The 11,093-nt window shown below is 35.7% G+C and overlaps 1 protein-coding gene across 3 annotated transcripts in view; it reads right to left on the minus strand.

Moving 5' to 3' along the window:
- Window positions 1-11,093, minus strand: part of LOC108735758 (lysosomal alpha-mannosidase-like) — a 39,980-nt gene that overhangs the window by 12,249 nt on the left and 16,638 nt on the right. For 2 of the 3 annotated variants that reach the window (XM_025979212.1, XM_018467895.1), the window contains exons 2-11: window positions 10,268-10,382; window positions 10,040-10,142; window positions 9,035-9,116; window positions 6,206-6,391; window positions 5,949-6,154; window positions 5,753-5,889; window positions 3,504-3,637; window positions 3,182-3,413; window positions 1,525-1,724; window positions 1,044-1,243 (exon numbers count right to left, since the gene is read on the minus strand). In XM_025979212.1, the coding sequence (XP_025834997.1) occupies window positions 1,044-1,243; window positions 1,525-1,724; window positions 3,182-3,413; window positions 3,504-3,637; window positions 5,753-5,889; window positions 5,949-6,154; window positions 6,206-6,391; window positions 9,035-9,116; window positions 10,040-10,142; window positions 10,268-10,381 (1,594 nt within the window). In that variant the 5' untranslated portion in view covers window position 10,382. The remainder of the gene's footprint in view (window positions 1-1,043; window positions 1,244-1,524; window positions 1,725-3,181; window positions 3,414-3,503; window positions 3,638-5,752; window positions 5,890-5,948; window positions 6,155-6,205; window positions 6,392-9,034; window positions 9,117-10,039; window positions 10,143-10,267; window positions 10,383-11,093) is intronic. The other variant, XM_018467897.1, reaches the window with a different exon arrangement.

Consider the following 11,093-nt stretch of genomic DNA (forward strand, 5'->3'; position numbering starts at 1 on the left):
ATTCGATAGAGATGAAACAGTGGTAAAGTTTCTCTTTTTTTATCTAGTAAACTAAACTGAAAATTTAATACTAAACACTTTTTGCTCCAAGAAATAGTACATTACGTATCAAGGGAAGAAATAGGGGTTTTTCAGACTGCAAAAATGCAGTATGAGATAACCCTGTTTCTTCCCGAGGTACGTATACTATTTTTTGTCATGTTTGTGCGGAAAGCTCGTCATTAAATTGATAGTTGGTGAAATAAGAGTAAATGATTTAGAGGTTAGAAAGACATTGTCATTGAACAACTGATTTCTACGCATGCTCACAAACTTCAGCGCATGCGCTCAGAAGACTAATCTCATTGCCTCCCGACTAAAACACGGCTGAAAAGAGGCCATTTTTTTCCTATTTCATAGCACGCAAAACGAGCTTTCCGCGCTAGCATGACAAAATAGTACATTACGTATCAAGGGAAAAAATAGGGTTTTTTCAGACTGCAAACATGCAGTATGAGATAACCCTGTTTCTTCCCGAGGTACGTATACTATTTTTTGTCATGTTTGTGTGGAAAGCTCGTCATTAAATTGATAGTTGGTGAAATAAGAGTAAATGATTTAGAGGTTAGAAAGATATTGTCATTGAACAACTGATTTCTGCGCATGCCCATAAAATTCAGCGCATGCGCTCAAAAGACTAATTTCATTGCCTCCCGACTAAAACACGGCTGAAAAGAGGCCATTTCTTCCCTATTTCATACCACGCAAAACGAGCTTTCCGCGCTAACATAATAAAAAGAATATATTAAAGTTGATTCAAATAGTTTAAATCATAAATCCACCGTAAGTGATAATTTTTCATTTTGCCTTGCGTATTTGGCCTTGGTCTTACATATTCGGTCTTGGTTTAAGACTTAGTCTTGTTCGTTTAATCTTTGGTTTAGTTTTCGTCTTGTTCGTTCGGTCTTGGTCTTGATCTAGCAAGAATGTAAGACCAAGTCCAATTTTGCTCATACTAATTTACAACCCCAGACTAGGTTGACTTGTGCAATTAATCAACTTGCCTTCAGGGTCATGGACTTCATAATTGTCATGCAGTACAGGCAAACGAACGTAATTATTAACCGGACGGCTCAATGGATTATAAATTGTTACCACGAAACTATTTTCGTTTTCGCTAACAGTGCATTCGCTGATATTAAACTGGCATTGTTGGTATTCCACAGCAGTTGAAGAGTTATTGGTATCGTTGTTTGCTAATTTGCTTGAAATTGAATTAAGAAGATCAGTTAAAGAATTAATCAGGGGCGGTTCCAGGATTTTATAAAGGAGGGGGCTTAAAAAAATTGTGCTTTTTTTTCTCGAATCGAGATAATCGTCTAAAGATGTTTGATCGATATTTTTTATATGCTGGTCTTAAACACGACGTTTCACTATAATAATTGACCAATTCTCTAGCGAAAGAACTGCACGTAAATGTGGACCCTGCACCTCTGGATCCGCCCCTGGAATTGATAAAATAAATAATAATTGCTAATTTATTACTTCAGAGCTGTTTTGGTGGCAGTAGAACATTGATTAAATCCTCTATTCAACAAACGTGCATAATCAGCGGCAACATGTTGCTTTTCGGTACCAGTAATGGCATCGTGGTGCTGCAATACGCCCATTGCTTCTCTCAGTGAGTTTAAATTGTCTTCCTCTTCTGAACCTAATCCGGCTAAGGCATATAATTGCTTGCAAACCTATCGAAGTTTTGAAATTTATATTAACAAAGAGTGATTATGATAAAGTTACACAAAACAAAACTAATATTTGACTAATCTTAAGTGCGACCTTTGAGGTCGATACGATCAACGTCAATAAACAAGAAGAAATATACCGAATTAATTCGGTGACCACTTTGTGATAAATCGTCTTTTAGATAAAATAAAGACAACACACTTTGTTTATCACTTTATGTATAATGAACAAACTAAGGATGTGTTGTTTTTATTTTATCCGAAATAATAGCATGTTTAAAAGTGTGAATAAACTTCAGAACAAACTGGGGTTCGAATTTATTAAGACGTTTTATAAAAATATCTGTAAGGTTTTGAATACATTAAAGTGAATTAATTTTTGAATTAATTTTTACCACTATAGATAACTACCAGTTTTCCTTATTAATTTAAGGTTATCTGTATAACTTAATTCAAAGAATAATTCACTTTAATGAATTTATTAAATTTTCCTTTGGGTCGTATCGACATTGAGAAAAATCTGATAAAAGATTACAACAATTTCCCTATATAGTGGGAAGTGAATTTGTTTGACACTTACTTTTAAAAGCAATCATAAATTATTAGTTTTTTTTTCATAATCATAATCGGCGAAATTCCAACCTTTTTATCTGATTATTCTATATGTTTAAATGCCTACGATTCAACTTTGAAAATCACACCGTAGACACAAATAAAAATTGATTTATCTAGTGATAATTTTTCAAAAAAGTCTGTTCTTGCTTTTACTCTCAACAGCAAACAATAGGTCATGAATTCGAAATATAGGGTTGTTCGGAAAGTATATTCTTAAATTTTAACGAGGCAGTTTAAATAATTTTGCAAATGGTACTGTACACTTTTGTCCAGCTCTAGCTCTCGCTCGATGATCGGAATAAGCTACGCAGACAAATATGATTGAATTTGGAATTATGCTACGGCGCATCCTAATAAAGGGAAGGGGCATATCTCCAACTTCTTGAAACGAACAGTACGTGCCGTAAGCCAGAGCCGGGCAAACTCGGCTCTTTTGACTCCCGAGAGCTCCTCAGGTATAGCCAAGGAGCTCCTCATTGATCTTGCGAGTGCGAGTGAGATGATTCTTTCCTTTTCTTATCCCTTCCATTTCGTAGGTGAGTCCCCTCTTCCATAGCCAAACCCAATAGTATTGCGAACGTAATAACGAAAGTATTATTTAAGTTGCGAGAAAGGCTTCGCTCGTCTACGGGGGAAGGGGCTTGATATGGGAGTGGAAGGGAGAAGAAAAAGAGAAAGCAATATGGGTCATTACTGCTTACTGTCTCGTACTCATTGAAGGGTATGGAGTGACTCAAACTAACCTCAGGTAGCGCCTCCTACGAAGTTAAAGTTTGCCCGGCTCTGCCGTAAGCCGTTGAATAAAATTAATTCACACATTCCTTAACAGTGTTACCATGTATTACCTGTAGGAAATTATTTCCTTCTCTTTCAAATCGCTTTATTGTGGGACGAGAGGTGAAGTAGCCAGTCCAATAAGAATGGTCATCGGACGCATAAGGGAAAAAGTCATCTGTTTTAACAGGCCACGTCAGTTTCTTTTTACTCGACTCGTCGTGTACTGCATTCAAATAACAGGATGGAGTCGAATAGAGCAGATTATATTTTGAGCTATCATTTTGCCTTTGATTAGCGTACCTATATTAAATTGTTGTTAATTTATATTTATTTATAGCTATGCAAATGTAAAGTGTACCTGTAATAAAGTTAATTTTTATTAAAACTTACTTTATTAATTTGTCTAGGTTCTTAAACCAAACGTCGGCATCCTGATAGTTAAAATCGTTACCCATTGTTATCAATAAATTATTAGTACGATAGTTGGTTTTCATTGTTTCTACATATTGCAGAAAACTGTTGACCTATACAAAAACATACAAATAGCATATTACCATATTTGAAAATACCACAAATGGCGCGGTTAACGTCATCTATAGTACCTACGATGCTACATTTTAGGATTACGTATGCTCCAACAAAGTCCACTTGTGTGGTTATCTACTTGCTGAAACGAATCCCGTCGTACCTAACCTCAACGTGATAGGCACGTTACCATAATCGAATAAAATAATTCGAAGTGGTCTGTATTCTGTGGAAACTGCCAGACGCGGATCGCGATTTAGATCTCTTTGGGTGTCATCAGCGCGTTGCAGACAGCTCCGACAGAACACAGACCAACTTTTACCAGCTGTCTTAACAGCGCGTTTTAGAAAATACCACAAATGGCGCAGTAAACGCCATCTGTAGTACGATGTTACATTTTAGAATTACGTATGCTCCAACAAGGTCCATTTAAATATATGAATATCTACTTGCTGAAACGAATTCTGGCGTAGCTAACCTCAACGTGATAGCTACGTTACCATATTTAATTGGCATTTAATCTAGTTGAAACATAGTCACCTACTTAAATTAATTTTAACAAAATACAATTGAGCAGTTTCACAAATTATTTGTTTTAAAAATTAAATACGCGTATTTTGTGTTATGGGGAACTTTCAGGAGTAAACAAAAAATTTACTGTGTTTTATGTCGTTGATGTTGGTGAGCAAGTGATAGATGAGGACGCAAAGCTCTCTTAAGTATCCCTTTGGGATCGTGGGAATAAGTGGTTTATGGTGCCTAGAGAGAGAAAGATTAGACGAACCCGATGAAGACGTATTTTGGCATTCCTTATTCCTCACTTGCAAACGATCAATCGAGAACTAATCAAACTATATTTTGTCATTCGTCAACGGCGTCAGACAGTGGGAAAATTTTTGACTGAACCCTTTTAGCATACAAAACTGTCTACGATAATAATAAAAATGATACTAATTGGCAGATAATTTGATTTGTTTTTTATATGGTTATGTAACGGTGTAAGTAGTAGTTGCTTCGATTAAAAATTTTTGTTTGGACATTACGACCTCTCTACGTTCCTGGATGATATCACTCACAGCTGTTGGCGAAACGTCAGAAAAACGCCTTTGATAGTATTCTCACGGGCGGAAGGGGATCAATCTTAGAGCTGGGCCATTGTGCTCGAATATCAAACATTAACACAATCTTTCCACCCTACCATCTGACCAATGATGGGGTTTAACTTGATGGTGTGTGGAAATAAGGAATGTCAAAAGATAGTGAAGAAAAAAAAAATACTTTTTGTGGATTACTACTGCGCCAATATTCACCTATACGATCCAAGGAAGGCACAGAAAAACTTGCACGCAACTAGGCAGAACCGGATCGAGTTGGCTGCAATATCTTCATGAATGACAAACTCTGATCTAACTACTAAAACACGTCACACAGTTTTAGTTATACTTATTGGTTAATCTAGAACAGATATTGAGACCTATTATCTACCGTAAAACTTGGGTAGGTAATAAACATTGTAACGAGAGGTACCGGACCGCTGCTCTGAATCATGTTTTCCTTTGTTGATTTAGGCAAAGATTGGAGCAGTCATAATATTTCACAGAAATTTTTTCACTTCAGTCTTCATTTCGTTCATCATATCTGTCTCTCCCTAACTACCACTCACCTATTTACACGATATCCTAATAAATTCCACTCCTACTCTCTGTTTTACACTACAGTGTAGGTCTGAGTGATTACTCGCGGACCAGGATTATCGTTCGGTGGGAATGAATCGCGTTTAAGTTTTTCTTAATTAAACATTGTACAAATCTTGTCATCCGTTGCATTAATAATCAACAAAATATAAAAACAGGAAGTATAAGAATTGTAATAAAGTAAGGGGCAGATTGATTTGGACAGATTTGAAATATTCGATAGAGAGAAAAGCTGGTCATGAAAATCAGTTATTAACTATCAAGAATATTTTGGTAGCAATTGTTTTTTCATTCTTACTCGGGACGAAATAGTACCTATTTAAGTGAATATGTAAATATTTGTTTGTTTGTTTGTAAACAAATAATTTGTAAAATTATTTAAGTGTATGTTATTATTTAGAAATTAATTTCATGATCTACCTTTCTTTCGACGTTATAATCTGGACTCTCCGGATTATCTATTATAGGATCATCATTGCATAATATGTCGAAGCAAAATCCTGGAGGAGGTGAATAGTGATTATACAATACGCTAGTAAATATGTCACTGTTATTTTCTAAAAAAATATTTAAGTTTGTGTTGTTAAATTTAAAAAGAAAATGCAGATTTTTTTACCTAGACTTCCACTACTTTTCCAAATCATTTCTAGAGATGACGAGCTCCGTCTCTTATCTTGATCTTGATAATCGATTCTATTAAGAAATACTCCATCAAATCCTAATTGAGAGAAGATGAAAGCCATCTCTCTACTATGACCAAATGGATCGATTTGCCAGCCAACCTTTGGACGGGCGCATTTTCCAAATGTTTCATTCAATTTTCTAAAACGTGTTTTAATTTTGTAACGAACGCTTTGAAAACTATTATTTTACCTCATTCCCCAAGTAAATTGATCGATTATCGATTGATAATGCGTAACAGCCTCGTCATTCATACTCCATCCTCCACTAATTATTTCCAATTGACCATTTTCAATTAATTGTTTGAATTGTGCTCTCATTTTATCATTCTGATCCAGCCACCATTTCCACAGAAAAGCGGTCTCTACGTAGATAAATCTGAAGCATATATTTATAATTTATTTATTATTATAACTAGGTACCCGGCAAAACCACTACGGTTGATGGTTCATATCTTCGTTCCCACATCCTTAATTATCGGGTTGTTCGGAAAGTCATTTCGTTTTTTCCCGACAGAGGATTTAATTGTATTCTTTTGCACCCAACTTCACATTTAAGCCGTATAATTTTTATATGCTTTGAGAGCTCATATAGCAAGGCTTGTGTGTGAAAAATTCCAATTAATTCTACGCAGTAGTTTTTGGTTGGTGCCCTTTTAAATATGGAGAGCGATAAGCAGCATTTTCGACATATCTTACTGTTTTACTACAGAAAGGGTAAAAATGCTGTTCAAGCCAGAAAGAAATTGACTGATGTGTATGGAGAAGGTGTGTTGACAGTACGCCAGTGCCAGAACTGGTTCGCTAAATTTCGATCCGGCAATTTTGATGTCGAAGATGCACCACGTTCGGGAAGGCCGGTTGAAGCTGATAAAGACGCGATAAAGGCATTAGTTGATGTGAACCGGCGAATAACAACACGTGAGATCGGATTGAGGTTAAATTTATCAAATTCAACAGTTTATGACCACTTGAAAGGCCTGGGATTATCCTCGAAGCTCGATGTATGGGTTCCCCATGTTCTCACAGAGAGAAATCTGTGTCGCCGCATTGACGTCTGCGATTCGCTTCTCAAACGTCACGAAAATGATCCGTTTTTGAAGCGCATCATCACTGGGGACGAAAAATGGGTTGTATACAACAACGTCAAACGCAAGAGGTCATGGAGCAAAAAAGATGAACCGGCTCAAACCATTTCCAAAGCCGATATTCACCAAAAAAAGGTGATGCTGTCTGTTTGGTGGGATTTTAAAGGAATCGTTTTTTTTGAGCTTTTACCGGATAACACAACGATTAATTCGGAAGTCTACTGTCATCAGCTGGACAAACTGAATGATGCACTTCAACAGAAAAGGTCAGAACTAATCAACAGGAAAGGTGTAGTGTTTCACCAAGACAACGCGAGACCTCACACAAGTTTGGTCACTCGCCAAAAGCTTTTACAGCTTGAATGGGATACAATGCTACACCCACCATATTCTCCAGACCTGGCACCATCGGATTATTATTTGTTCCGGTCACTCCAAAATTTTTTAGACGGTAAAACCTTCACCTCAAATGAGGAGGTCAAAAACCTCCTCGATCAGTTTTTTGCCAGCAAAGACCAAAAATTTTATGAGCGTGGAATTATGCTACTACCAGAAAGATGGCAAAAGGTGTTGGACCAGAACGGTCAATATATAATTTAATAAAGTATTTGTTTATTATACGAAAACTGTCTTTCATTTCCACAAAAAAAACACGAAATGAGTTTCCGAACAACCCTAATATATTTGCGAACAGTAATCTTATGTAGGTTTACCTCTACCCCTCTTAATTTCCGATTCTGCCTCTAATATGTCTCTGACTATACCTTAATGCCTGAGAAGGTGTCTTACCAATCTATCTCGCCTATTTCCTACCGACCTCCATAGAGTCCTCTGTTCTCATATTCTTTCTAATACCTCTTTATTTCTAACCTTCCCTATCCACGGTATCCCCATCATTCGCCTATAACACCACATTTCGAACGCTTCTAACCTTTTCTACCCACGTTATCCTCATCATTCGCCTATAACACCACATTTCGAACGCTTCTAACCTTTTCATTTCCGCCGCGCCCACTGTCCATGTTTCGCACGCGTACAGCGCCATGCTCCAAACATGTACCATTGACAACCTTTTTCGAATTTCTAAATTAATCGTTCGCGAGCATAGAAGTGACTTCTTTTTATTGAATGCGACTCTACTTTGCGCAATCCTCTGCTTTATATCCCTACTAACCCTTCCGCCCTGACTTATCTGACTTCCTAGATACTTAAAATCAGCCACGTATCTTTATATTCATGTATAATATTAAATAAAGTTTATAGATTATTTATTAAAGCTTGTGATATTTTAACAAGTACGAGAATGTAAGATATGCAGTCAAGTTTGATACAAATGATGTTTAGGGTTTTGAGCTTTGCCGATAAGAAAATTGAGATTTGAGCGGATGCCAAGTTCTCTGATATTGAATTGATGACTTTTCAAGTATTTCATTTTTTGAGATAAACATAATTTATTGATTATATTATTAATACTTGCAAAACTATAATTTCAATTTCAAAGAAAATATGGCACTCGTTCGAATCTCAACCCTTATCGGCCAAATCAACAATCCCAAAAATCGTTTCTACCTAACTCGACCCCATTAATCACATATACTTTTTGTTGAAATGCCACATTGCATTTGTACCTAAACATATTCCTGGTTTCATTGACAGTTTAAAACGGAGTGTCAGCTTTTGAAATTTTTAGAAAAAAAGTCACAAAAAAGTCTTTCGCGACACTACCCAAATTTCGAACGAGGCATAACCAAACCGTATTGTTATATAGGGATTTCGGAATCCATTTATGAAAACAGTGTGATGTGAGAGAACTCAACTTGACTGGATTACTATGGAAACTAAGCCTCTAAGATTTGCTGACTCAAAAACTATCGCAATTCTGATAAGCGATTTGTATAATCTAAGGACATATAATATTGTATGTTGCCTTTTACCTTCGTGAAGAGTCTCTTAGAAGGGAGTCAACCACAGAATCAATAATATATTGAACTCCTGCTTTTTGATTGTCACTATTACCTAAAATGAAATATTATCTCATTATCAATTACAGGTGACAGTGAGGGTGGAGGGGTGAATCAGAGTCAGGGCTGCATATAGAAATCGCTCCAAAATGATTTCGTCATGTTGGATTAGGTTAGATAAAATAACGGTCAATTCATATACACCATTACCATATCTATCTTTCAGCTCTACCCCCTCCGCCTCCACATTTGACCACCAATAAATTCCTTTATCAATTCTAACAATCCCAACCTCCTACAAGACTGAGGTGATATTTCACCAATTTAGTTAAATTTTACCTCCCGCCCCTCCTGGTAATTTCAACAAGGATGCACTCTAATAACCCTCTTAATTAACCCAAATTCCACCTTTCTACGACAGTGAGGAGAAAATGTAAACAATTGCCGTCTCAATGTCTAAAAGTAGTCAAAAATCATAAACTCCTAATTGAAGAACAAACATTCTTGTCGTAAGGATAAAAACAGACTAAATTAAAAATATTTATTACGGATTCTTAATATTAATTATTTTATTATTAATATTCTTTATGTTTAAAACATTTATTTCGGATATGAAAAAAATTGATTTATTAGGCACTGTCATTATGTTTTTGGTAGATAACTATGGTCACACAGTTTTACAGCTGGACACTATAAAATATATAAAGTATGGACAACAGTGTGCCAACCACCTAATTATTTATCTAATATTTTATTTTTTCTTCTGATTTTGTTACTCAAATGTGTTGTAATGCTGAAAATAACTAATTTGTCGCTGGTCGTTTAAATGATAGGCTAAATCAAATTGTGAAAAATTGATTAGATTAGATTAGTTTTTGGAAACTTTTCTTGAGATCTAGGCTCTAGAGAGTAAAAAGGTTTATAGAATAACTACCTGATATTTATAGAAAACACATATATTGAAGTCTTTATACTTACTGCCATAATAGTATTGGTCAACAGTTTTTAGCCAACCAACATCATCATGAGAGTGAGCAACAATATGAACATTTACAAAGCCATCCTTAACAGGATTGCAAGACTAAAAAGTAAAGGATTTATACATTTTATATTAGCAGTTTCATACTGCAACTTATACCTAATAGTGTATGGTGTGTTTTTAAAGCAACGAAAGAAGTAAGATAAAGGTAACAGTTTTAGACTCACTTTATAACCGCATGAAGATCCTTCATCATAACTTATTGCTGCCGAAGACGCTAGTGAAAATTTCCAAACAAGTATCACTAACAACCACTTTTGGGTAAGGTTCATACGTTTCATACTAAAATAATAATCGTAAAAGTTTATTTATTGACTTGTACTTCAGTTATATTCTATGTATCTATATAATATAAATTCCACATAAAATGCATAAAAAACTAAAACTCCTTCCGCCCTCAGTTAAAAATTAAATTTATCTGAAAAACTTTTAGATGCCTCATTCCCTACTAGGTATGTAATGCTGGTGGACAGACAGTCTTTCCAGACTACACCAGCGTTCTTTTAGGAATCGTAAGGATGTATGGGTTGTGATTGGGAAATAAATATGAGACGGACGGTAAGAAGAGCAAAGAGAGGTGAAATATTACTTGTTGAATATTACTGCCCCATCATTTGTCTAAATGATCCAAGAAAGCCTCAGATTTGGGCAAGTGAACCCTGAATCGAACGTGTGTTCTCCTGAATGCAGTTATGAAGTGACTTAAGGAGAGATCTTTCCTATGTAATAAGCTTTTGAATTTAAATTAATTTAACATTTAATAAGGCCTGGATGCACATGGGCATAGATTGCTTAATTACCTACGTATTTATTATAACGGGTTGTTTGGAAAATCATTTCGTTTTTTCCCGACAGAGGATTTAATTGTATTCTTTTGCACCCAACTTCACATTTAAGCCGTATAATTTTTATATGCTTTGAGAGCTCATATAGCAAGGCTTGTGTGTGAAAAATTCCAATTAATTCTACGCAGTAGTTTTTGGTTGGTGCCCT

This window comes from Agrilus planipennis, unplaced genomic scaffold (assembly GCF_000699045.2).
Source record: "Agrilus planipennis isolate EAB-ADULT unplaced genomic scaffold, Apla_2.0 scaffold32, whole genome shotgun sequence".
NCBI classification, from domain to species: domain Eukaryota; kingdom Metazoa; phylum Arthropoda; class Insecta; order Coleoptera; family Buprestidae; genus Agrilus; species Agrilus planipennis.